This window comes from Drepanopeziza brunnea (assembly GCF_022702325.1).
Source record: "Drepanopeziza brunnea f. sp. 'multigermtubi' strain 214-2 chromosome Unknown ctg19, whole genome shotgun sequence".
Classification (NCBI taxonomy): Eukaryota; Fungi; Ascomycota; class Leotiomycetes; order Helotiales; family Drepanopezizaceae; genus Drepanopeziza; species Drepanopeziza brunnea.
In genome coordinates, this window is record NW_027094082.1 from 3,237,619 (window position 1) to 3,260,490 (window position 22,872).

The 22,872-nt window shown below is 51.7% G+C and overlaps 6 protein-coding genes across 6 annotated transcripts; 2 read left to right on the forward strand and 4 right to left on the reverse strand.

Annotated features, from left to right (window-relative positions):
• Window positions 1–1,502: 1,502 nt before the first annotated feature.
• L3040_009593 (uncharacterized protein) lies at window positions 1,503–3,141 on the forward strand (the record flags this gene model as incomplete). The annotated part of the gene is made up of 3 exons (XM_007293294.2): window positions 1,503–1,676; window positions 1,760–2,276; window positions 2,450–3,141. 3 exons carry the CDS (start codon window positions 1,503–1,505, stop codon window positions 3,139–3,141), a joined length of 1,383 nt encoding a protein of 460 aa, XP_007293356.2.
• Window positions 3,142–4,217: 1,076 nt separating this feature from the next.
• Window positions 4,218–7,004, reverse strand: L3040_009594 (uncharacterized protein; the record flags this gene model as incomplete). Its single annotated transcript, XM_007293293.2, has 1 exon — window positions 4,218–7,004. The coding sequence occupies one exon, from the start codon at window positions 7,002–7,004 to the stop codon at window positions 4,218–4,220; it is 2,787 nt and encodes a 928-aa protein (XP_007293355.2).
• A 1,123-nt stretch (window positions 7,005–8,127) lies between these two features.
• On the forward strand, window positions 8,128–10,208 carry L3040_009595 (uncharacterized protein; the record flags this gene model as incomplete). The annotated part of the gene is made up of 2 exons (XM_007293292.2): window positions 8,128–8,213; window positions 8,300–10,208. The coding sequence occupies 2 exons, from the start codon at window positions 8,128–8,130 to the stop codon at window positions 10,206–10,208; spliced, it is 1,995 nt and encodes a 664-aa protein (XP_007293354.2).
• A 3,741-nt stretch (window positions 10,209–13,949) lies between these two features.
• L3040_009596 (uncharacterized protein) lies at window positions 13,950–15,055 on the reverse strand (the record flags this gene model as incomplete). Its single annotated transcript, XM_007293291.2, has 4 exons — window positions 13,950–14,126; window positions 14,296–14,377; window positions 14,639–14,955; window positions 15,050–15,055. 4 exons carry the CDS (start codon window positions 15,053–15,055, stop codon window positions 13,950–13,952), a joined length of 582 nt encoding a protein of 193 aa, XP_007293353.2.
• Window positions 15,056–16,209: 1,154 nt separating this feature from the next.
• L3040_009597 (uncharacterized protein) lies at window positions 16,210–18,680 on the reverse strand (the record flags this gene model as incomplete). The annotated part of the gene is made up of 6 exons (XM_066156024.1): window positions 16,210–16,310; window positions 16,366–16,476; window positions 16,540–16,960; window positions 17,019–17,146; window positions 17,208–17,810; window positions 17,876–18,680. The coding sequence occupies 6 exons, from the start codon at window positions 18,678–18,680 to the stop codon at window positions 16,210–16,212; spliced, it is 2,169 nt and encodes a 722-aa protein (XP_066010292.1).
• A 1,221-nt stretch (window positions 18,681–19,901) lies between these two features.
• On the reverse strand, window positions 19,902–21,007 carry L3040_009598 (uncharacterized protein; the record flags this gene model as incomplete). Its single annotated transcript, XM_007293289.2, has 3 exons — window positions 19,902–20,432; window positions 20,517–20,700; window positions 20,760–21,007. The coding sequence occupies 3 exons, from the start codon at window positions 21,005–21,007 to the stop codon at window positions 19,902–19,904; spliced, it is 963 nt and encodes a 320-aa protein (XP_007293351.2).
• Between the last annotated feature and the right edge of the window lie 1,865 nt (window positions 21,008–22,872).

Below are 22,872 nucleotides of genomic sequence, written 5' to 3' on the forward strand. Positions count from 1 at the left end.
TGCGCAGGTGGCTTCATTTAAACTTGACTTATGCTTTAATCCAGATTCCTCGACCGCTATTCTTTTTCTCTCGTGGTGCTATGGCCGAAAAGGGCTCAATTCCCAACCAGCCTCTCTAAAGGACGGATCACCGCTCTTGACGTATACTTATATACTGCGCTTGTTATATCAGACGCCAGACGTCAGATTCAGCTTGCGAAAGTTGTTTCTGGGCCGGGGTGTCGTCAGAATTTTTTTTTTTTTTTTTTTTTTTTTTTTTCCCCCTTTCGAATGAGGCGTAGGTACTCGATCAGAACGCCGCGGCGGCAGATCTGCTTCCGCGCATTCCGCGAAACTTTGTCGGGACGTACGGCTGGCCGGCTTGGTATTTTACTTTGACGAAGATGCTTGCTTGAAGATCAAGTACGGATGGGAATCCAGATTGGTACCACGCATGACTTGATGCTATTAAAGCTTTTTTTTCTTTTCTTTTCTTTTTTTCTTTTAGCCAAGAGCATCAGCATAGCGACGGCAAATTGTTATTCTCATCTCTTGTACCCAAGCCCCCAACAACTTCGACGAGAGCAAGACCCATTGTGGAATCAATACCTTCAAGGCATTAGCTCTCTCATTAGAGAAGCTCGAAGACGTCCACCTATGCTTCGCCTGCGCTAAGCCTAACCGAAATTGCTCCCTGCTACTCATCCAATTATCATTTCTTTCGCTTTTCGTTGTAAACAGCAACTTCACTACGGTAAGGTCTGCTGAGCCTCTCAGTGCAGCACGGCTCTGAACAGCCTCCAAGGTCGTAAATGACGGACCTCCTCCCCTCTCAACGTTTTGAGCCTATATACGTTCGTCTCTCCTTTGCGAAATGGTGCACGCCCTTGACTCGAGCTTGAAGAGACCGATTCTCTGATCTCACGGAATCGTCCTTGGGATATTTTCTCCAATTCAAGTTGTCGAGAACCCGCAAAGACTATGTATGATCTGGAGCATGCATGCCACCCTCGCTCCTCAAATAATGTGGAGTGGTGATCTCCATTGCGGACCGAATGATGAACGCCAGGGGGCCTATAAGAAAGGCATTGTTTCAGCAAATCTCGCAAGGACTTTTACCGCATGGCGTTGCTGAAACAGGTCCAGCCAGGCTCACCCGACTCGCAAGAGTAACAAGCGAAGGCTTCCCGGTCGATCCCGCATTCACGTCGCTCCATTTCGTCTTGTGTTTTCCGGCGGATAAGATGATCGTTGTCTGTGCTGCTGCCTGTGCATGACGACGAAGATTATACCTCATTGCGGGAAAATGGGTTCGAAGCTGCCACCTGGAGAATATGTACGTCGCTCCCGCCGGCTCAAAAAAAAAAAAAGGGACTGAACGCTACCTCTATGCGTCCAGACCACGCCGGTATTGCAAAAGATCGTCACTTCTTTAGCATCGGACGTCAATCGAATGGTCTGAGTAGAAAGAACGATCACGAATCCCTTTAATCAACGCCTATTATTCGAGTAATCTGCTCAGTATGTACGACGAGAAAGCGCCATCTACGAAGGGGAAAGCCGAGCGGTTCTTCAGAAATGGCAAATTCGCGTCTTGCCTGACGTTACTGGCGGCCCTCGTTGCATTCTGTCTGTCACTCGTCGCCATACTCTCCACCGGCGACAACAAGCAACTCAGACAATACAGCCTGCTCACCGTACGTTCCGTTCCCCCATCTCTCTCTCTGTCTCCTCGCGATCGACCGATCGATCAATCAAGATAACTGACACGGACTTGCAGCTCAACACGTCCAGACTCTTCCAGGACGTAGTCAAGATAAGGAGTACCAACACCGCTCGCTCCCCAGATCTCATGGCTCTCTCCTCTCCAGACGCAAGCGAGACCGTTGACCCGCCCGTCTCGCCCCAGGTCACCCCCCGAGCGGTGCTACCCGACCGGGTCGAAGCCCGCCAGCTCCCTCCGCCCTCGGACCTCTTTTCCTGGCTCGAGTCCGTCGGCTCTGACTTGCCTCAGCCCACGGGCATTCCCAGGCCCGGAGGAGACCCGGACACGGATCCGGACCCGGACGGGGACGGTGGCAGCGTCGTGCAAGAGCTGCAGGGCCTCTTCAACAACCTGCTCGGGGCTGCGAGCGGAGCCGTAGGGGAGGAGATTATCCAGGTCGTTAATCGCCTCGTCGCTGAAGTCCTGGATGCTCTCGGGATCAAGGATTACTACTCGCTGTACTTGGATGAGTTCTGCAGTGGGGATTACACCGAGAGCGGCGGCATGGATACGGACAAGTGCACTTCTTTCGGTAAGCGATCCTCCTCCTCTTCTTCTCCTTCTCCTTCTCCTTCTCCTTTTCCTTTTCCCTCTCTTTTCCCCGTCCTTTCTCCCCCCTCTCTCCTCTCTCCTCTCCCCCCCCCATCTCCAACCCCCCTACGCCTTAACCACAAACTGACCCAAACCCTGCTGAAAACAAAACAGACAACGCCCTCACACTCCCCGGCAGCAGCAGCAGCAGCTCCACGCTCCAGATCGGCAGCACCATCTTCGACTTCTCCGCCCTCAACCTCCCCGCCAAACTCTCTTCCGCCGGCGGCACCATCACGCAGCTCACGCGCGCCCTCCTCGCCCTCCTCGCCCTCGGCACCGCCAGCAGCGGCCTCCTCATCCTCCTCACGCCGCTCCTCACCATCCTGCTCTCCCTCTTCCTCCACCCCAAGCGCCAACCCGCCGTCCGCCTCCTGCTCACCGCTCTCGCTGCCCTGGCCAGCACCTCCCTCCTCACCGTCGCCGCCATCGAGACCGCCATCCTCGTGCTCGTCTCGGGCCTCGTCAACGGCGTCGGCGACGGTCTGGGCATCGAGGTGCAGAGCGGCCGCCGCTACCTCGCTCTCTTGTGGGTGAGTGCCGGGGCCATGCTGCTCGCGACGGCCGTCTGGTTGTGGACGTGGCACGTCGAGTACTACGTGCGGCGGCCCCGGCCGGAGGGGTTCTCCGACGACGGCGATGATGATGATCGGCACTTGTCGTCGTCGTCGTCGTCCGCCTCGGCGGCTAGTGGGGGCGGGAGCGAGTGGGAGGCGGAGAGGGGCAGGCCGGCGTTTCGGAGTCGTCTGGATCCTGGGAGCGTGTTGCATCCGCGGGGGCCGGAGGCGGGAGTTGCATATAGTTAGTTGCATATAGTTAGTTGTATATAGCATTGCAGGCATAGCAAAGTATAGCGAAGTATATAGTATAGTACGCATAATCTCAATATCAATCTCAATCTCAATCTCAATCTCAAAATCAATATCAATATCAATATTTTCTAATATCACTACCACCAAACAAACAAACAACCTCCCCCCCCCCTTCAACTCTTCTCTCTAAGAGAAGCTTGATAGCAGTATATAGCATTGCAAGCATACAAAGTATAGCGAAGTATATACCATAGTACGCATAACCTCAATCTCAATCTCAATCGTTTAAAATATCACTTCCACAATCTCCTCCCTTTTTCTTCTCTTTCTCCTTTCCTTCTCTTTTCTTTTCATCTCATATCCATATCCATATCCATATCAACTCAAGATAAACCTACCTGACCCCCATTCATCTGAAATAGTATATATTATATCGAGCGGATAAAACAAGCATATACTCTCGGGGGACGTATGCTGGCTGTACTTCCTCATTTCACCTCATTTCACCTCACCTCACCTCATCTCAACTCCCAAAAAAAAAAAAAAAAAAAAAAAAAAAAAAAAAAAAACATTCAAGCCCCCCTCCCCCGTCCTCCCCCCTCTGGGACTGACTTCCTTCCTTCCTTCCATCCATCCATCACTTACTTCACACTTCGGACACACTTCCAATACTTCCCATACTTCCCATACGCAAAAACACACGCCCCATGCCCGTAGGTACAACGAGCATACATCACAATCATCTTCAATCGCGTGCATTATATCATCTGAACGAGTGGGGACAGACCATGTCCGGAGAGAATGGTATACAGCCAGCATACATCCATCGCGAAAAGTCCTTAGAACACCCTAAGCCCAACTCCGACCTCGAGCCCCAAGGCCCAGAGAGCCATGTAGAAGTGGATCGATCCAACCTTCAAAACCGATAATCCAAGAGATAAAACGCCAGGCCCGCTATACCAGTTTCATCACTCATATCATGTACCATATCTGCGCCTTGTATCCAGCTCATCGCAGTCCTGTACATTGCACATACCAGTCCTTCCTTGCCCTCTTTGCCGCTCAAAATTTCACATAACAACACAATCCCTATCCTTCCCTTGATGCCCGTGCTGCTGCGCTCCCCCAGGATACGCACTCCCCAGCGTCCCCATCCTTCCCGGAAGTTGCTCTATAAACGGCGGTCTTCTCCCTCCTCTGCCACTTCCTCTCCCATTGCCACCAAACCCACCACCTGGACTCTGCACGGAATTATTTATGCTAAACGCACTCATTCTCCTCCCGCCCCCTCCCACCACTCCCATTGGGCTACTACCCGGATGCGCCGGATGGTTGGCGGGCGGCACATATGCCTCCTCTCCAGCAGCCTGCTCGTAAGTCGGCGGCGGCGCCTCGTCGCCTGCTTCAGGGTCTGCCGGCCGGTCACCTGCGTTCATACGACGAGGTGGGATGGCAGGACGGGCTTCCGGCGCGTCGGTGTTGGTGCGGGAAGGGGGGCGCGGGCGAAGGCCACCGCCTCCATGGGGCGTGGAGCTGCCGCGGCGTTGAGGGATGGGAATATTGTTGTTCTGGTTCTGGTTCTGGTTCTGGTTCTGGTTTCGCGCCTGACCTTGGTGTTCGATGTATTGCTGGCTTAATTCGGACTCTCTCATTCTACGGGCAACTTCGACGCGGTGACGCTCCTCTTCCTCTTCTTGTAATTGCATGGCGAGTGCAAAATCGTGATCTTCTTGCTCTGTGTTGGGTGATTGTGGACGAGATGATGAGCGAGATGCCGAGCTAGGCATTGCTCTGTGGCCTTGCGCACCGTTATCCGGCGCCCGTGTATCTGGGTCTGCGTTTGAAGCACCTCCGACCAACCTGAAGTCACCGGAAAGGAATTCGGCTTTCTCGCCGCTGACATCGGTCAGAGATTCCCAGACCACTTCTTCGTGGCCTGCGTAGCCCATGTCAGTCACTAGTTGGAGGAGCTGGAGGGTATCGGGGTGGCGGTATAGCGTCGAGAAGTGGTCGTTTCGGAAGAGGATGGCTACTCCCCCGGGCATGATAGATGCCGTGATGATGTTCAGTCCGTAAGGTGTTAGTTGAGTGGCGTTACTGGCGAAGAAAGCTTTGATAGTGTTTATGTCCTCCAACGTTGCCTGTTCCTCGAAGCTCAGACCTTCAGCCCGCAGCTTCTCCTCTAGCACTTCTTCGTGGAACATCATATTCTGGCATTCTTCGTACGATTGAGCAGAGCGCTTGAGCGCCGCGTAAGCAGGCGAATTTACCTCGGGAAGCCACCCGTGGATGAGTGGGACAGAAAACGTGCTGTACAGCTTCATCTCCCTTGTCTCCTCGAAGGTACCAGGAAGGGATGTTTCTCCCTCAATCGGATTCCGAGGATCGTTCGAGCCCGGGACTGGTGCCGCGGAGAAGAAGCGAGGATTGACGTTCATGCCCGTATGTAATGCAACGAGGAATTTGTACAAATCACTGACATCTGGCAGCCCTTGAGCAGCATCACCTCGTCTTCCAGACATCAACTCATCAAACACGGCATCTAGAAGAAGCCCTAGACTGACTTGCTCTCTTGATCTCAGAGTGTCAATCAGAGCAGTATCAATATGCGCGGGAGTCGAGAGTACCAAAGCATTGACTAGCGCCAAGAGAGGACAAGGGCCATTTGCATTCTGTACCAGAATCGGCGATATGCGTGGATTTTTCTTGGCGTCTTTGTCAAACCAACTAATCTTCTTGATCTCATACGTCTCTCCGGTCTGCTTCCGTGTGGCTGGGCTCGATAGACTATCACCGGTGCTGGTCTGGGATGCCACCGGTCTGGGGGGCTGTGGCGGTGGTTTGTCCTCGGATCTCCTCGGCGGGAGTGCTGGAGCTTCCTCTATAGAATCTTTGTCGAGGATTTGCCCATCACCTCTGACTGTGCCGCTTTCTTGAGCTCCCACTGGCATGGGTTCATGGTCGATCAGATTCCATCCCTCGCCTTGCTGTGGCACAGCCGAGCCTTCTGAAGGCACAGCGGGTACAACGAATGGCGAAGCTTGCGGGATAGGTTTCACCTGATCATCCCACGCGTGTCTATCGTCATGCATTTGTGCCATGGCCGAAGTGTTGTCTGCGGGCATCTCATGTATGACTGGGGACGGTTCATCCTCGTCCCAGGCTGGGGATTCAGGCTCGTCAATATCGATCAGGACATGTTGCGTGGTATCGATTGGAGGCACAGAAGGGGCTACTCTAGCTGGGGGAGGGACAGCCCACGCATCGTTCCCTGAGTTTTCTTGGGGTAATGAGGGTATGGGTGGCCTGGTCCGAGGCGCATTTGAATCTAGAGCGGGCTGCCACGGATTTGTGCTCTGCTCTGAGAGAGAGAGGTTACGGAGCGACTGCGTGGGCACAGAGTCTGCCGGGGGGCATATATACGTACTGGTAGATGAGCTCGCACTCGGGTGTGCAGGTCTCCCATCTGATCCGCCCCAAGCACCGGCACTACTCTCATTGCCGTTCATGGAGCTCCCGCTATGCTGCTTCCTCAAGTATGGGTTCGTGCTCGTGCTCGCTGCCTCTGGTCTGAGCCTCTCCTGTGATATCTTGGGCGTGTTGTATCCTGCGGGCGGACCGACTCGCAGCAGATCCGGGATTTCCTTCCTACTCTCCACTCCATCCCGATTCCAGGTATTCTCTTTGTCTGCGGTAGCGTCTGCCGTGAACTGGGTCCGGGCATCATCCATTGGGTAGGGTGCGGGCACATTCGCAGTTGCCGGTGTGATTGGGTATGGCGGTATGATTGCCGTTGATTTGGGTGGTGATGTTGATCCCGGGACGAGGCTCCCCGGGACCGGCTTTCGAGTGACCATTGTTGAGTTGGGTTGGATGTGGTGTATTTCGTATTCTGCGTGGAGGTGCCGGCGTTGGGCTGTGAGATCAAGACTTCGGACGGCGTATTACTTGTTGTCGCCTGGGTCTCTCTCTCTCTCCCTCTCTCTCTCTCTCTGACTCTGATGTCTCCGACCTGGTTCAATGTGACTTTGGATGTCGGGACAGGCCGAGACAATATACTGCGTCCAGTGCAGCAATGCAATGCAAAGCTATACAAGGCAAGCTTGTAGAAATCTTGAGTGCAACTTTGTCGCGGGGTGGCGGGGGGTTTGAGGTTGAGCTATGGCCAGGAGGAGGAGGAGGAGGAGGAAGAGGTGGTGGTGGACGTGGACGGGAACGTGGACGGGGGAGCTTGGATTCCAGCGGGTTGCTCAATGCAATTGTCGTGATTCGGATCTGTTGTAGTTGTACCACAAGTCAAGGCAGGCCGATGAGGTCATACCAGGCCGCCTGGCACCCGTACCAGCCTGATATACAACTATGTCGTCGATCGATATCAAAGTCAATAATCGATCGATGGTAGCTAAACCAACGGGGGCAGCGAATTATATGGAATTTTGGTGCAAAGACGATTGAATTGAAGAGAAATCGCATGTACTACCGTACGTATATGCCAAGTTCCGGTCATCGTTTATCGTATCCATCACATCAGCCACACGGAGAAATAGATACGGCGGTGTCAACCACTTCTCTTGCCAGGCTCCCGTGATCGGGATGTTGTTGACGACGACCTTGATTACGCGGCCTGGATATACGGTGATCCCAAGCTATCCTACGTGCAGGCTAGATATGTATGGGATCTAGTACCCTTACTCTCGTTCACAATTCCCTTTTCCCCGTATCGCCGAACTGAGGCACGTGATGGAAAAGAAGGCTGAGATGGTGTCTCTGCTTGGCGGGGAAAAAGTTCAGGACAAATGCAAGGCTGACCAGAATTTCACTCAAACCTCAACACACCGCACACCGCACACCACCACACCACCACACCACCACACCGCACACCATACAATTCCCTCATCAGCATGTCTCAATAACCTCGATGGAAAAGGTTCCGCAACGTCAAAGACTGACCTCTGGCACTGGGTCACCCCCCGTACCGCCATGCATTCGCTCGTCCAACCCAACGCCTGGGTCGTCCTCCGCCTCACCTCCGACTCCCTCAAGATCCTCCAAATAACCCCCAATACGTGAGTCTCGGATCGATTCTCTCTCGCTCTCTCGCTCTCTCGCTCTATTATCCACCGTCTTACAATCACAAATTAAACCACTGTAGAACGATCTCCATCCCCAAATATGGCACTTTCCCTTCTAACCTCATCCTTGGCCGCCCCTACAACCACACCTACGAACTCCTCGACCGTCTCCCTGGCCACAAAGACTCCTCCCTGCGCATTGTCCCCGCCTCTGAGCTCCACGCCGATACCATCGCCGAAGAACTTGCTGCCCAGAATCCCCCTGCCAACGGAAATGGCACTTTGAAGGACGACAAGATCATCATCGGCGGCGACGGCGTCGAGTTCCAGCTCGTCGGCGAGAATGGCGAGGTGATCATGCGCTCCAATCGCGAAACCATTGATGACTCGGCTCGCCAAACCCTCACAATGTCTGAAATCGAAGAACTCAAACGGGAAGGAACGGGTGCCGGCAAAGACCTCATCGCGAAGCTGATGGCGAGTCACTTGGGGATAGAAGAAAAGACAAAGTTCAGTCTTGCAAAATACAAACTACTGAAGACGAAGAAGTATCTGAGACGGTTCACCATCCTGCCGGTCGACGTGCCGATGTTGACGCGGTGGATTGGGGAGGAGAAGGATGCAGGGAAGGTGTTGACCTGTAGGGAGGAGATGTTGGCGCTGGTAGGGAGCTGGGCGAATGTGCACTTCTCTGAAGCCCCGGAATCGCACCCTGACCTCACCGGAGGACGGTGGCTCGTTGTGGATGAAACGGGTGGGCTTCTTGTCGCAGCGCTGGCAGAACGGATGGGGATATTACATCCCCATGAAGACGAAGACGATGATGCAGAAGGCGAAGGGGAACAAATATCAACGACCCGCCACAACGACTCCCCGCTCGCAAAATCCAACACCATCACCCTCATCCACAACAACGCGCAGCCCAACCTCTCTCTCCTAAGATACTTCTCTTACGACCCTACCGCTTCTCCCCCCACACATCCCAACCACCCCCTCACAACACACCTGCACCAGATCTCCTGGCTGCAACTGATAGCCCCGGACCAGGATACCACATACTCGACGCCAGTCACCCCTCTCTCCGAAGAAGAACTCGCCTCGATGAAATCCGGAAAAAGAGGAACCTACTATCGCAAACTACGACGCCACAACCGAGTCAAGCAAGTCGTGCACGCGACTCTAGAAGGAAAATTCGACGGGCTGGTGGTAGCCTCACACATGGACCCCACCTCCATTCTACGGCACACCGTCCCCCTCCTCCGCGGCGGCGCCCAAGTCTCCATCTACTCGCCCACCATCGAGCCCCTCGTCACACTTTCAGACGTCTACTCCACCTCCAGAAGAACGGCATTCATCCAGGCACCGCCGCAATCCTTCTTGGACCTCGAACATCTCTCCCCATCTCCCCTCACCACTCCAAACCCAAGCCCAAACCCACACCCTGAGGCGCCCCCCAAGACAGCCGCTGACCTGGAAACCGCTCAAGCGAAATGGCCCGGCGACGCCGATTTTCCACTCAACCCCACCCTCCTCCTCTCCACCTCCGTGCAAAGCGCTCGCAGCAGACCATGGCAAGTCCTACCCGGCCGCACGCACCCGCACATGACGGGCAAGGGCGGCGCGGAGGGCTACCTATTCACCGGGACGAGGGTCCTGCCCGCCCAGGGACGGATCGAGGCGAGGGGGAAGTTCGTCCGGCGGAAGGTAGTTCAAGAAAAGGACAAGGAAACGGAGAAAGCGGTGAGAGGGGGTGAAGCAAATGAAGAGGGCGTCAACGATGATGTTAATAATGAAATTGACGCTGATGATGATGCTGATGGAGTGAAAATCGTCGCCGAAAATAGGAAATCGGTTCTGGATAAGCGAGAAAGAGACGGAGAAGGGGAGGGGCGCGGGAAAGTTGTGGAAGCGGCCATGAGAGCTGTGGAGGGTGTGCTTCTTGTCAATGGAGAAGGCCCGCCGAAGAAGCGGAAGCTTGATAATATATAAATGAAATTATCTGAATTGATTCTTAATTCATGATGCTGCTGCGTGGATGATTTCACGGTGCTATTATCGAATATATACGGAGCACATGAAATTATCACGCCACGCGAGATGGAGTTCTTGAATGGATTACTTTGTTATTGCCAGGAGTTTTCGCTTCTTCGCTTTTTCGCTTCTCTTGTTTTGTTTTATTTGCTTGCTCGCTCATATACATATATACATATATACATATATACATACCCAGATATTTATAAGAATAAGTAAGTAACTCAAAGTATCAGCACATCAACATCGACACACGACTCGATCAACCCAGTTAAAGCAGAAGTTAGAAAGCCTCGCTCGGTCAGCTCGATTTACGGAATGAAAAAACCCACGCCTCGCTTAGCGCGACATACCTACCGGTACCGGTACCTGCCTCCCGGGACCTGCCTCCTCAGGAGGGACACCAAACTCCCTTGTAAACACTACAGTACCGGTACCTACCTGCTACCGGTATACCGGTATACCGGTATACAGCCCGCGCACGTACGTTCTCCCACTCGTGTACTGTACCATACTGTAGCAGGTAACAGGAAGGAATCGGCTCCCCCTAATGAACCTCAGGTGGGGTAGGGAGCAAACAGAAAATAAAATAAAATAAAATAAAACACCATCCCCATCGCCCTTTTCCGAATTGCACAAAGCCACGTGCGCTGCGCGATGGGAAATAAAGGCTCGCTATCGGCGCTGCACGTAGTAATATAACCGAGAGTCATTCGAGAGGAAGTGTGGGAATGTAGGTCACGTGGTTACGTGGCTACGCTAGGTAGCCGGCCTTGGCACTAGAGTATAAGGCTCCTTTAGAGCTTTGTACTAGAACGAAAGACTTCACGAATACAACTGGTACCACCTTAAGATATTCGTACTTTTTATACCGGTATGCTTGTGCATCGACATTGATCAATAGTCAACTTCACAGTTGATTATAGATTAACAAGGTTCTCGCGAAAGAGATCGATCTGCAAAACAAGCTAAGCATAGTCTTCGTTTTGCAAGGAGATGCTAAGGAATATCGACAAAACGGCAAGCTAAGCATAGCCTTCGCCTTTCGAAATATTTAAAAGGTTTCTTCGCCGGCCCTCGCGCGCAACTGATCCTTAAATTAAAACAAGCTGAGTACAGCCTTCGATTTGATTTTTGAGGTTTGAACTCGCAAAGTCAAGCTGAGTATAGTCTTCGATTTTGCGTCTTTTTCATTCAAGAAGCAACTTGCGTTTAACACGCAATATAATCAATACGCTTTCACTTTTCTTTAACGCGAAACTCCTTTTTCGCGCCAAGCTAATTTTCGACCTCTTTATTAAGCACTTCGAACCTTACCCTTTCGATCTGCTAGCCTTAGAATACACCTTCAACTTCCGTTAGCTTCGAACCACTTCTGCTAGCTTTAGAAACACTCCCGCGCTAACCTCCTTTCTCACCTTCGATACGATGGATATGCTAGCGGTCTTATACAAAGTAAAGAGGTGGAACCAACCCTTTAAGATTACAAATTCAACTCACTTTACAACCCTTATCGTCAATAGCTACTTCCTCTTTAATCTTTTGCGCTACCGATAAAGAACATACAAAAGCAAATAAATGTAAGAGTATTTTAAAGAAGACTTTCAAGGATTTACAAAAGCAATTTGGAAGCTCGAGGATCGCCGAGTAAGTCGAGAACTTCGCTAATTGCTTGTGCTCCGAGAGGTTTAGATACAATTTGTTAATAGAAGTACCTCATACGGAACAGTATTGCAAGCTTGCCTCGAGGAAATTACACCTTACGTTTGGACGGACGACTTCGAATCTAAGCGCTTCGAGCTTATTGCAAAGCAACTACTATTAATCCCGCAGCTAATTGAAATTCAGCCAGCTATTCAGCCAATCCCTTAGCCAATTGAAATTCAGCCAGCTATTTAGCCAATCCTTTAGCCAATTGAAATTCAGCTAGCTATTCAGCCAATCCTTCAGCCAATTGTTCAGCCAGTTCAGCGACCCTTCCTTTTGCGTACCTTCTAAACTCGGATACAAGAGCTACGCTAGCGCACTCGACCTCGATACATTCAGCAATCCCAAGCCTAAGAAATTCAAGAATACTTAGCTTCTTTAAATCGATACGAAAACCGACCTCAACATAGCCTTTAGCCAATTCAGCAAGACTTGCTTTTACACCTTCGAAATATCGATACTCAGCGCTACATTTAAGTTAGAGATCTATTTCCCGCTTTAGCTTTGCAATCTCGAGCTTCGTTATGGAACTTCTTAGCTCAGCAACCTCAAGCTCTTCGGACCTTCCCGACTCGGCCTCAATACACATAACCTCAAGCCTCGCGCTCTTTCCAGAATCAGCCAATTTATTAATCTTAAGCTCCGCGCTCCTTTTCGAATCAGCCTCGATACACTTACCAACCTGACGATGATGACGATTAGCTTCCTTCACCTCGACCCTCCGTACTTCGATTTTCCTCACCTCGTTTCCAACAAGCTCAACAACCTCAATACGATTACGACTACGAAACAGAAGAGCAGATTGGCTACGCAGAGCAAATCGAAGAGTTACGAAAGGAATTCGAAGACAATTCCGAAGATCAGCCGGACGAGGACGAAGAAGACTACGAAGAAGACTACGAAGAAGACTACGAAAGCGACTACGACGATGGATACGATGATGGAGAATAGTGAAATGCTCGATGGATAAAGACAAGCATAACATTAATACTGTATTTGTATACAGAAGTGATGTTTTCAAGCTTTGCTTGGATATGGATCAGCGAGACGGGACGATGCTCGTAAAAGGAAAAGTAAAAATTGCTAGTGTAAGAATGTAGGTCACGTGGTTACGTGGCTACGCTAGGTAGCCGGCCTTAGCACTAGAGTATAAGGCTCCTTCAGAGCTTTGTACTAGAACGGAAGACTTCACGAATACAACTGGTACCACCCCAAGATATTCGTACTTCTTATACCGGTATGCCTGTGCACCGACAGGAAGTAATTGATTAATCCGATTTAAGCGGTTGATTGATCGGCTTTCACTTTGAGATGGGTAAAGGTGTTAGTTAGATTCCTAGCTGAGCTGAGCTGAGCTGAGCTGGGTTGTCTTTCGAGAGAAGGGGGGGAAAAGGAGGAGAAGGAGAAGAGAGTTATCGGATTGTCGCGATTTCGCTTGTTGTTGTTGATGATGATTGGTGTGAAGGTATGGTTTGAGTGGGAGTAGATAAACGAAGGGATGGACGAACGAGTCGAGAGAACGAGATAGATGAAATGAATGAATAGATGTGTGAACGTTGAGTATTTAGCTAGATATTTCCTTTTGGTTGGAAATGGAGACGGGGTAGAATAAGATGAAACGATTAAAATGATCTATAAGAATTTTTACCATTGGTCTCGGGGCTCTCCATCTGTACGTAAAACTCCACATCTTTGGTCCGTACGTCCGTCCGTCCGTTGTTATTCTTTTAGGCACTTCTCACACTATATCATTTCATGCTCACCACCACTTCGATCCCGCCACTGTGCAGAATTCCCGCGTCAGCCCTCAGATGACATCCACGCTCAGCGCTATCCCGCATATCCTCTCCAGTTCGTGTAATTTCCCACCCTTAGCCTGTAACCAACAACCTTCCCCACTTGACTGACATCCATGCCGATCAGGTCTCGTCCCCGTTCTCGTTTTCCATGCCCTTACCCTTCCTTGCCTGCTTGCTTGTCTTTGCATCGCGTCTAGAGGCTCTTCCCCATGAACTTCCTCTTGCTGAAGCTCAGCCACCACTTGCTCGGCCGGTCGCTGCCGTCCTCAAAGATGCGCGCGAGCAGGCGGATGGCGAGTTCCTGACGGACTTGCGAGAGGTACTGGCGAAGGGTTTCTGCTTCGTTCCTGTTGGTTGGGGGATTAAACATCTAGAAAGGGTATTGGTCAACATGCATTATTCTTCGACATCTCTTTTTTTTTTTAATTTCTGTTGATAGAAGAAACAAGAAGTATTGATAGAGGGTTTAAGGGAGGAGTGGAAATAGGAGAAGGAATGTAGGAATGGGGACGGGAGGTGCGAGAAGGGAAAAAACAAACCTGGTTTAGAGGGAATCCGGGGTCGCCTGGGATCGCGAAGTTGCTGTCGAGGGCTATGCTCTGGATTTCTTTTTGGGCTTCTCTGTGGAGGGTGGGATGTCAGCACGATTTGCCTCAAAGGCAATTACAACACATCCATCTGCATGCATACATGTCTCCAGCCCCAAATCCAACCAAAGGCCCAATGCTAGGCTCCAGTCCCCAGTCCCAACCGTCAGACCCGCCAGTGTCTCACGATCTCATGCATTCCCCTTATCCACCGATCCATCCATCCATCCATCCATTCAGCGCCAAAATTCCCCCGCCTCACAAATTCCAAAAAAGAAAGCAAGGCCAAACATACCGTCCACTCATCCCACTCCTCAGCTTTCCCAAACACTCGCTCACCCACAGAATCCCATAGATCAGCAGCCGGTCCGCGGGGCCCTGAATCTCAAAGTTGCGGAAGAACGTGTTCGCCCGGAACAGGCTCAGCACCTCGTCCAGCGCGTCGTAGCTCTCGCTGTCGGGCTCGGGGGACAGGTGGGCGGGGAGAGAAGCGTCGGGCGGCAGCGTGTAGGCGGGCCCACGGACGCGCGTGCGGAGGGGGAGGAGAGGGAAGGCGCCTATGTTGGCGGTGGATGGGGGGTGGGAGTCGGCATTGAAGATGCTGTTGTAAGCCTGTGGGAGAGTTAGTTGGGTGGGTTGGAGAACCAGAATATGGGGAATTGGGAGGTCTGAGAGGTTTGAGAGGGAAGGGGGGGAAGAACCATACCGGCATCTTGAGGTTTGTTGTGGTGTTGTGGTGTTGAATTGGAGAGATCCGAAGGTCATTGATGATGCGAGATGGAGGGGTCCGCCCCGGACATCCCACCAGTTGGGGCGTATCACGTGATTCAAGAACGACGACATATACACTCCATGTCTCTTCGAACTTCTTGTCCAACTCAATGCCCATCTTCGATCGACGAAAACTCTCGAGATTTTCTCTCAGCTCGGAGTCTCGCCTCCCAATTCAAAACTTTAAGGCATAATCCATTTCATACCCCAAGTCTCTGACCTGATGCCTCGTCTGGGTTGGTCTTAATATTCCTGTTCACGCGGTGTCTTCTATTCGATTATCTCCTCTATCCTACTCTAAGACTCGAGGCTCTTTTATTCCTGTATTCATTCATTCCAACATCCCTTTCATCGATACACATATCAGTTCTATTCAAAACCATCTACATGTCCTTCTCCGTTGCCGCTTGCTCGCTTGCTATTTGTCTTCTTATATGCTCTATGCGTTGTAAGAGCAAGCAAACTCAGTTACATACCAGCTCGGGAATACCAAGGCCCACCTTCAGCCATTCCAAATCTATCAATCTTTCAAAAGACTATTGCAGCCATGTGCGTAAGGCTCTACTTAAGTCCACACAAATCTCCGATGTGTTTAGTTTCGTCGTGTTGCGGTAACCGCTTCGATATGTACTGTGTTGCGTATGCTGCTTTTGGCACTTGGCTCGATGCTATTCTAGCCATTTCCTCAACCCGAACTCTGAAGTCAATAGAAAGCAAAAATCTTGTCCTTCTTCTAACCCCCCTCTCCATCTTTATATATGTATTATTTGATTGTATTCTTGAGCCGCGTATGTCAGTGCTCTGGACCGAGATATGGAGGCAGTTTCCGCAACACGTAGCAAGTCCGGCAATATCCCGGATATGTATCAAGATGGAGCCGATAAAATCTTCCTATCAGCGCTACCCGCTGAAGCCAGTCGGGAGAACTCGTACCTGAACGAGAGGACCTGGGACTCGTCTCGCCTACACCGACTTAATAAAACGAACATTTTATTTCCACTATTCATTCTTCAATCTTCACAAAGACTATATACTCGATAGTTTGGCAGAGCAGGATATCGAGAACAAACCCCAAAACAAGAATAGAACATAGGCTTAATGCCAAGTTCCATTGGCAGGTCCAAATCGCCCGCTATCAGGAAGCGGTAGCCACGGAAGGCCGTTTCCATCTGCGGTATTCATGTACACCGTATTTCCTATCGCCAAAATTAGATTGTCACATCAAAAGGGACGATAAGTGTCTGAACTTACCCCACCAGTCGGGGAATACGCCTCCAGGATACGTTATACAGAAGAAGATGACCAAAGCGGAGAGCGCAAGACCTGTATCCAAAGCCGCAGCGAGAACATAGTTATATTTAGCTACTCGGCTGTCAGTACGCATGCGAATATATCAAGCGTCCAAAGAGGGGTGGGGGGACTTACACCACCAAGCAAAGAATCTCTTCTTGATCCAGTGGTTGAATATGATGTTGACCAGCGCCCAACTACTGTAGTTGATGCCAGTGGCAGGCGGCACGTTGTACGTCCCGACGAAGATGAGCGGCCAGTTGATGAACCGCAGCCACTCCCTCGGCGCGCCATCGCTCCTCCTCCAGTATTTCCAGACGGCCCATGTGATGACTGGCATCAGCGCGCCGATCCAGAAGAAATGGAGGAGGCCGGACCAGATCCTACCGATGGAGTAGACGCGCGCCGGTCCGATGGCGCCCCAGATGACGGATGATGAGTAGACGGTGCGTCCGTTCGGGCACGTGAAGCCGCTGGCTTGGTCGGCGGAGCAGATGTCTTTGACGTTTCCCAGCATCCACAACGTGACGCCGACTTGGGTCAGCGCGCCGAGAATCTAAATTTGTTAACTAATAGTGAAAGACCTGACGCGGAGATCGTAGAACGCCACGTACTGTTGCGCTTCCTTGGGCGAAGAAGAGTGTTCGCGGGGGAACCTTCAAGTAGTGACCCAGCTTCATGTCTTGCACGAAGTAGAGCCCCTGGCCGACGACATCCGTGGACATGATCTTGAAAATCATATCTGGTCCGCTCGCTTAGCCAAAAGATTCCCGCTTTCGCGGATTGGGAAAGAGGGGACTCACTGGCCAGTGGCTTTCCCCTGAACATGTACCCGGCAATGAACTCCGACAGAACGTTCAGCTGGTTCGCGTTGACGTTCGTAATACCCTGGATGATCCCACAGGGAACAATGTACAGCGCGGGAATGATCGTCGCAAGCAGGATCGCCCAGACCGGCAACTGGGTATGGTAGAAGTGAACCATCAACATCGACATAGCCATGACCACAATCGTAATCGTACCGTACCAGTACCACGGAGTCTGCGTATACAGTCTCATGAGTCGGGCATGAATGTCGAGTTTTGTCCTTCCTTGGAACGCCGCCTTGATCTGGCTTCCGTGCCAGAGATAGATGTGGATCGGGACCGCTGTGAGAGAAGCGAACGAGATTCCGTAGACGAAGGCGAACGTCGCTGGCAAGAAAGATGGCGAGTACGCTTCGTATTCTGCTGCGTTCAGGGTACCGTCGGCGTTCATCACTCGCGCAATGTTGTACACGGATGCCGTGTTGTCGTATAGCTCGGCTGTGCAGATTGGCAGGTACGCCGTGAACCAGACGTTGGAGTAGTAGAGTCCCGGCGTCACGATCCAGAAGAAGACCACGAAGCCGGCAAACACATTCATGGCTATGCGCAAGCAGCTAGGTCAGCAAACGTAAACACTATCTCTATTTCGGAAGAGGTTGACTTACCTGCCCAAGAAGGCGAGAGGAGCGGATTCGTGTTATACGCAATCTGAGACCAATCGAAGGTGATCGGGCTGAGGCCCAGTCCTGTGACCATGCCAAATAAATGGTTCACAATCAAGTTATTCGGTGCGATCCAGCAGACCCAGGTGAAGTATGAGAGCGCTGTGAATATGAGCCCGGGGAAGAAATACCAGATCCCGGCCCCAACCATGGCGTACATGAAGAAGCGAAGTCGGCTCATCTTCCACCCATTCGCAACGGCGTTCGCCCGGGTGTGTAATGTCGACAGCAACGCACAATTGGACAGAACGCCCGGCCAGATGATGGAAGCGGGCTCGACCAGCCACGGCGCTGCCAGTCCGGCGACGCCCAGGCCCATCAGCTGGCAGCACAGCACAATGAGAACCGAGAATCCGGGCTTGATGTCGAAACTGTAGAAGGCTTTCCCGGCTTGGATAATGTTGGTTGCGTCCGCGCTGCCGAATCCGAAACTGACATTGCTCATGACAGTGATGACGGTGTGCTCCTTGATATTGAAGTGCCGGTCGGGATTAACGCACCATCTGCCCAGCGGTCCCAGATTCATCGTGTAGACGGGTAGCGACCTGGCGAGTGCCACGCCCAGGGGATACGCAATCAGCTGCGCCACGAGCGACACGATGTGCACCGAGGGGTACCGCAGTGCGAAGAACTGGTTGATCCCCGATCCCAGCATCGTGAAGACCATTCCCAGGAGCCACATCCGCAGGGTGTTGACGGGCATCGCCTGGTCGTCCGTTCCCGGCGCAACAGCCCGGACTGAAGACATGTTATCAAATTGTCAGCCTCTGCGAGCTTGCATAGATAGGTTGTTCGAGCCGGGAGGCGGCGCAACAGCCCGCTGGGCTGGCTCTCCCACTTGCCTTCGGCGTAAGGAGACTCGGCGCCATCAAAGTCTCCCACCTCCTCTTTTCCCGCAAGCATCCTCAGGCCGTCGCTTCCAAGGTCTTTCGAAGATCCCTCTTCTTCCACATTCTCCTCCACGCCTGGCTCCGACGCATTTTTGCCTGCGGCGATTTTTGAGACGGCCGACCGTGGAGGCTGAAGCTCGAGGAACTCGATGGGCGTCGACGGCATCATTAAGGATAGATGAGTACAGAGCGGACCAAGAGTGCCAGATCAGACAGTAGCTGGGACAGGAGAGATTGGACCTTTTCAGACAGACGAGCACGCCGAAAGTAGAACAGAACAGAACAGAGAGACCCGGAACGTAAACAAGCTCTCTATCAGCTCATCTTCTCGTAGGTAATTAATTAATGGCTGTCCAACGCGTGCCCAAGCTGAAGAAATCATGCGGAGAATTGAAAGATACAAGCTCCACTAGAAAGATAAGCAACGGCCGCGAGGGGAACAGATTGAAGTCAAATGTGATTAAATTGGTTCGTTGGTTCATTGATTCGTTGGTACGATTCTCCTCTCTTGGTGGATACGAACAAGCCGATCGATCGGATCTCATCTCGGATAAGCAACGCTCGCCCCCTCGGCCATATTACATGTACTGTACGTACTGTGACAACGTCCAACGCACAACAGTGGGATGGACACATAACCGACCACCGTAGCGCAACTTGGGTGTGACAAATCTCATAGGGATCTAGGGTAAGGTGGGGTGTCGTCCGTCTGTTGCGCACCTGCCCTTTTAGATTAGGCGAGTTCCGCTCGCTCGTCAATCAAGGTCCGAAAATATATATATATATATATATATATATATATAAAAAAAATGTCAGTCTGTCCTTTGCGCTTCGTATCGTGTGGGAAATCATAACGCTTCTTCAGGTGTGTGAAGTGAAGAAAATCTCGTCTCTCTATTATTTAAGCTAGTGCTGAGACTATACTCGTAGATATATTAAAATAAAATATGCACACCAAATCTCCATCGCTTCGACTCGACTCGCCTCGTCTCGTTTGATAATTTTTTTTTTCTTTTTTTGGGGGAGCGGGGGGGTTTCTTCACAATTCCCACGTTGGCAGGCAAGGTCTCCTCTGACTCTCAACATCCAATGTAGAAGTTATCCACCTTCCAGGTGATGGGACCCCGACCCCCGGTCGCAACGAAGAAGCACTGCAGTAACCCGGTCCGGCCCGTCGCCTTGAACGTCTCCCCGTAGCTCGAGGGGCCGGCCATCCACGTGTCCAAGGGGCCCCCGTTCGTGACGCTCTGGGAGCTCAGGCCGCCGCCGGTCAGGCTGCAGCTGATGGAGCTGGGCACCGTCGCCGTCTGCGCGTACAGGTAGCGGTAGGCGAACGTGTACGTGACGCCGGGGACCAGGCCGTTGACCACCTGCGAGAGGGTGGCGCCCGTGCCGGCGTTGCTCGCGGAAAGGCTGAAGGCGGTGGCGCTGTCGTAGCCGTTGCTGACGGCGCCGAAGGCGCTGGGGGGCGTGTTGGCGCCGTAGGTGTTGAAGGTCCAGGAGGTCAGGCCGGATTCGAAGCCGGGGTTGGAAATGAGGTTTGTGTTGGACAAAGGGCAGCGGGGGGAGGGGGTTGCGGTTGCGGTGGATGTGGCAGTCGTCGTGGAGGTCTGGCGGAGGGGTGTTAATGGTGATCTTCTGCGGGTGTGGAACGGTACGGAGAGGAGAGGAGAGGAGATGGGAAGGGGATATACCTGGATGTTGGTGGATGTCGCGGTGACGTATTCCGTAGAGGGCACGATGTTCAGACATGAGCAGGCGCTGCTGAGCCGCGATGCAACGTATGCAGTTGTGCACTGCAAGAGGTTGGTGTTGGCTGCTCGCTTCATGGCGAGCGGGAGCGTGGTTGTCGTGTATTCCGTGGCCGTGGTTGTCATCCTGATACATACATGTCAATCACGCTGTCACCATATCAAGGAAGGCAGTCATTTCTTTACGTTGTCGAGGTCTCGGTTGAGATTGTGCTTGTGACGACTGGGATCGACAGGAAGCTGGAGCAGAATGCTGTCGCGCTAGATCGCGTGAGGGCGGCGGCCGTGGCTGTTGGATCGAAGCATCTCAGGAGGTTGTCCCGATTGCAGGTCATCCTCTTGCTGAGACCGGAGTCGGCGATCTCCTCGATGGGCGAGGACAGGACGGGGAGGACCAAGAGCAGAACACTGCAGAGTTGCATGATGGAAGGCATCTCGGGGAACTTGACACGATGGATAGAAACGAGTGGAGATAGTCGAGGGTACTAAAGTAAAGCTCTTGACTGGATATTATCGATGGTGAGGTGAGGTGAGGATTGAAGAGGTGGGAATACCGGCTTCTATTTATCATGTCGGTGACCGTTGAATATCGAGCCCCTATTTCCGTTGGAGAAACCAATATTGTCAGAATGATATCCAGGAGATCCAGGAGCAGCTGAGAAAATGGCATAGACAATTGCAATTTTCCGCCTCCCGACGCCATCCCGTGCGAGAGTATTTCAACGCGACGAAGCCTCAGCTGGATGTGTATCGATATGTTCGACCCTTAAGCGAGCTCCCCTGGCCCCTATTATCCATTCCAAAGACGCAGCTGCTAGCCAATAACGCTCGGGTCTCTAAATCTGTGAGCAGAAATTTCGTCTCTTGAAGAGCCTTGAATAGGGAGAAGAGAGGATGATCATTCGTCTATCAAAGGCGTAAAGTGTATATAGTCTAAGCTAAGCTCCGTAACCAATGTCATGACGTCAAACTTGGGTTATTTCCTTCTGCTTGTTTACTCACTCATTTACTGGGGCTCCAGACTCCAAAGCTCCAACCCTTCGAACGCGGACCGTCCCGAGACAGGATTCCCGGGAACATGGTCCAAGAGCGGCTGAAGTAACGTTGTCAAGCGTGATCTCTGTCTCGGCCGCATCTCCACCAGCTGATACCCTCAACCTGGTTCCTGGAACTCGCTCGATCACAGGGTCCATATCGCTAGTATGAGACTATTCTAGGAGTCGTGTTTAAAGACGTTTCTCCTACAACATCCTATAGACCACAGCTTAGTAGGTAGTACTAGCCCATATCTCTGTGTCCCCCAACCTCCCGAATCAGTCTCCGCCAACAATCGCAAAAGAATATACACAGATCCCAATTCAGACCACTCTCTCAAAACTTATACATGCACCTATCCGTCTATTGCCAGCTGACTGTGGCGGATAACTCACACCGGGGAAATCCTAGTCGAACCACCAGCCAGCCAGCTCAAAAAGAAGCCACAACGTCTCAGACTACACCAGACACCAAGTACCAAACCAGCCTCGGCTCAGATTCGTTCACCACGGGCCACATACACTTCCAGAGCGGCCTCGAATATGATAGGAAAACAGAAAAAGAAAGCAAAATACCGATACGTCGCACAATAACAAGTCTTGGGAAAGAATAACCAAAACAAAAGAAATCTAGGTCTTAGCCTTGATCTTGAAAAAAAAAAAAACCCCCTTCCCAGAAAAAAAAATCTTGTAAGCGAGCGAGCGGTGGCCAAAATCAAATACGTAGGCCGAAGTGGTGCTCAGCTTCCCTCCCGTGCAAGAAGTCGTAAGAAGAGGCGTGCAGGCGAAAAAACCCCCTCCTCTGCCTCACCAAAAAGAAAAGTAAACGTACAAATCCATCTCGCATGTAAGAACACCAAGATCCAAGATATGAGAAGAGGAAGGAGAAGAAGAAAAGAGGCAGAAACCGATGGGAACCGAGACCCCGGCAACTTCTCCAACCTCAGTAACTTTGGTCAGCGAAAGTAGCGGTCATAGTCAAATGAGCTGGTACCTGTAAACCAGTCATGTCAACCAAGTAAGCCTGATTGATCATTCCGTTTGCGAGGTAAGGTGTTTGTTTCGTCTCTGGTTAACAGGTAGCTAGCTATACTCCGTACCGTATGAGTAGCTAGGGACGATTCTATCTAGTTTTTAGAGAGAGGTAGGTAGGTAGGTACCTCTGTATGCCATGCAAAGCAAAGCTAATAAAAGTGCCATCGTACAGATTGCATAGGGATGTATTCTAGTTGCGCCGTCCACCTTGCGATACTACTGAAATCGAT